The sequence below is a fragment of the Juglans microcarpa x Juglans regia genome, chromosome 4S, assembly GCF_004785595.1.
Source record: "Juglans microcarpa x Juglans regia isolate MS1-56 chromosome 4S, Jm3101_v1.0, whole genome shotgun sequence".
NCBI classification, from domain to species: domain Eukaryota; kingdom Viridiplantae; phylum Streptophyta; class Magnoliopsida; order Fagales; family Juglandaceae; genus Juglans; species Juglans microcarpa x Juglans regia.
Window position 1 is genome coordinate 10,772,764 of NC_054601.1, and position 3,006 is coordinate 10,775,769.

Below are 3,006 nucleotides of genomic sequence, written 5' to 3' on the forward strand. Positions count from 1 at the left end.
GTACGTCAGATTATAAAGTTATTTTTATTGTAAAGTAGATCTAACGGATCTTATGATACCACATCAATTTGTAAGTTTATTTTTGCCTAATCTCTTTGTGTATATTACAATTATCTTTTATTTTACACACAGAGAGAGAGAGAGAGAGGAGGGAGAGAGATTGGGCACATAGAGAATTCAAAAACGTGATCAACTGCATGCAAGTCTATTGGCTATTTTGTTGAAACCCATACGTGGCAGCTTCTCATTTGTCGGTGTAAAAATGGGTATAACACCCAACAGGCTGCAAGCATCTCCTGTATGAACCTGATTTAGACTTTGAGGTTTCGCTCAACCTGTGATTTATGGAGGAATATCAACATAGACCATAATGGGCTGTTTCAGCTGCCTCCAAGGTTTTAACTTCCACATATCATCCAATGTGATGCACTACAGTCAGCACCATTGTAAACACTCTTTAGGATGAATGATTTTCATGTATCGGAAGGACCAAAAGACATGTTACCAAATGCAAAAACATATTTCATACTTCATTATAAATGGGGGCATCTGATCCGAACATCTAAAATCATAAATAGTTAACATATCTAGGTAACATCAGAGCTACAAAAGCATTGATTCATGACTTGGATGATGGAGAGCATGCAATACATAATAATCTCTGCTTAAAACTACTCAAAAATCCGACGGGTTTCCATATCACAAGAAAGGAATCGAACAGAAAACCTGCCAGAGATGATTATAAAAATTAAGAGAACCAGGATTGTGACACATATGTACACAGAATCGGTAAGTGATTTTGTATTTTATGCATGAGTTCGGCAGCTCAAACTCTGAAACCCTTGCTGTTCCTTTTTCCTCTAGCCCGCTCAAATTTCCTTCCTTTTGACCGTATATAAGGTTTTGAGTGGCTGTGTGGCACACCCGGCGCTGGTCCAAAGTGCTTCACAGCTTCCCGAGCATTCTTCGGACCTCTGAGCAGAACCTGCAGCATTTTCCATTAATCAATTTCCCATACAGTTCCTCTCACTTAACCATAAGATAATGTCAATAAAAAAATGCCTTGCATAAAATAGAAAGAATCAGTAGAGTGTAAGGCATAATATTGGATAAGTTTTGATTTCTATATACATTATCTTTAATAAATAGAGATTAATTAAGTTATATCAATTAAATACAGACAACAACTTATTTATTTGAATTCCCTGCAGAACCCACCCCATTTTTATCTGCAAATTCTAGTAACCAGAACCAATCATAGAGAAGAACAAGAACTTACATTTACAAGCGGGAAATGCATCTTTCTAGTTACCATTAAAAAGCATCTTTCATGCTCCTGTCCTAACCTTCCTAAAAAATTAGCTTCCTCAACCCACCTCTGACAAATTACCTAATCAACCCATCGGATCTAACCACTTGACATCAAATCTAGAAGTCCATCTGGACCACCAAAATTAGTGAGTGCATACACAATTGAAGGAATGTTCTGCAAACATACTCAGAGACACCGTTCAGCTCATGAAAAATGGCACCCATGAGAAATTTACAAATATGAAAAATATACCTAACCATCAAAGAACTAGAGAGAATAAAATGCAAACCTAATTGAAAGGGCACAATAAACAGAGTGAGTTTAGCAATAATTCCAAATAACATACCGTGTTCTGCCCAAGAGGAGCTCTAAGAGCCAGCTGGTCAAATGTCAAGCATTCCCCACCAGCCTTTTCAATCCTAGCTCTGGCAGTCTCTGTGAACCTCAGGGCAGTTACTTTAAGGGCAGGGACTTCATACACGCGAATGTCATCAGTCACCGTCCCAACAATCACAGCAATCTTATTCTCCTATAAACAAAACCAGAAACCGTGTTAATAATAAATGTAAGAAACAATTTCAACCTACACTCCAAGGTACTAATAGCATAAACAAATTATATAAAAATTAAACTTTATATCTTAACCCAGTTTCGATACTGAAATCAGACATAGCAACTGAAAAGCGAATCTAAAGTTCAAATTTTTAATTACTCATTTCTAACTAAATGTATTGACAGAATTAAGTTCTTCTACTCAAATTTCCGGATTCCCAAATGATATGCCGCTAGATCACTGTCTCAAAAAAAATTGTATATATTCTTCACTTCTTCTCATTTTTACAGAAAAATAGAAGATATACAGAGAAATACTTATCAAGAATAAGATATAGAGAGAGAGAGAGAAGCACCTTGCCCTTCATGAAACGAATCAACTTGGAGAGAGACATAGGCGGCTTGTTGACCTTGCTCATGAAGAGCCTCTTCAGTATCACCGCATTGAAACAGCTCCCCGTCCTCCGCACCAGAAACCGGTACAACTGTTCACAGATCAGCAATACACGTCAACCACAAGCCAAATCCTCCATAGCCATACATACAAATCAGTAAAAATGCATCTTTATATACACAAACGCGACGAGAAAGAGAGAGGACCTTGACGAGGAGCTTGAGGTAGATATCGTCGGATTTGGGGGCAGTTCGCTTGGACTTCTTGCTCTTGCCACCTGCGACCAAATCGATACCCTACAAAAGTAGAGAGAAGGTGAAGGTGAGTTCACGAACAGGAGAGGAAATGACCTCTGCGTCGTTAGGTTTCGAGGGGTAAGCATATACCATGGCTGCTTATGCTGCCGCACGGCGCGACTGCAAGAATCGCAGATGGTGCTACTAGAGAGGGGATAGCCTAGGGTTTAGGAACCGGGAGAGTCATGTCAAAGTGCTGAGGTCACATTGCACATCGATGGATCCTCATCTCAAGCCGGACACGTGGCAGACATATAATTGATAGAATACTACGAAGTACATGAAAAAATATAGGAAATATACATTTATAATTTGTTATATCACATTAATTTATAAATTTTAATAAAATAATGGATCAAAAATTTGTTTAAATTAAGTTGATGGTTAATGTTGTTCTAAGGTCTTTGTTTAACTTGCTTAAAGATGTATTATATAAATAAGAAAACCTCTAT

At 37.8% G+C, this 3,006-nt stretch overlaps 1 protein-coding gene across 2 annotated transcripts; it reads right to left on the reverse strand.

The window, feature by feature from the left end:
* Window positions 1-509: 509 nt before the first annotated feature.
* LOC121263529 (60S ribosomal protein L18-2-like) lies at window positions 510-2,806 on the reverse strand. Of its 2 annotated transcripts, XR_005940288.1 has the most exons (6): window positions 2,645-2,806; window positions 2,465-2,554; window positions 2,221-2,349; window positions 1,659-1,841; window positions 1,280-1,486; window positions 844-985 (listed from the first exon to the last, which is right to left on the reverse strand). XR_005940288.1 is itself a non-coding variant. In XM_041166465.1 (5 exons), exons 1-5 carry the CDS (start codon window positions 2,645-2,647, stop codon window positions 827-829), a joined length of 564 nt encoding a protein of 187 aa, XP_041022399.1. In that variant the 5' UTR covers window positions 2,648-2,805; the 3' UTR covers window positions 510-826. The 2 variants fall into 2 exon arrangements, 1 of the variants encoding a protein (XP_041022399.1); XM_041166465.1 differs by lacking the exon at window positions 1,280-1,486 and having other exon boundaries at window positions 510-985; window positions 2,645-2,805.
* Window positions 2,807-3,006: the final 200 nt, after the last annotated feature.

Bases quoted from the DNA above. Each gene is read 5' to 3' on its own strand.
- LOC121263529 (XM_041166465.1), bottom strand. The intron at 2,350-2,464 runs GTCCTCTCTCTT...ATCTGTGAACAG, and splicing joins ACCTCAAGCTCCTCGTCAAG to TTGTACCGGTTTCTGGTGCG. The intron at 1,842-2,220 runs GTGCTTCTCTCT...TTTTGTTTATAG, and splicing joins TTCGTTTCATGAAGGGCAAG to GAGAATAAGATTGCTGTGAT.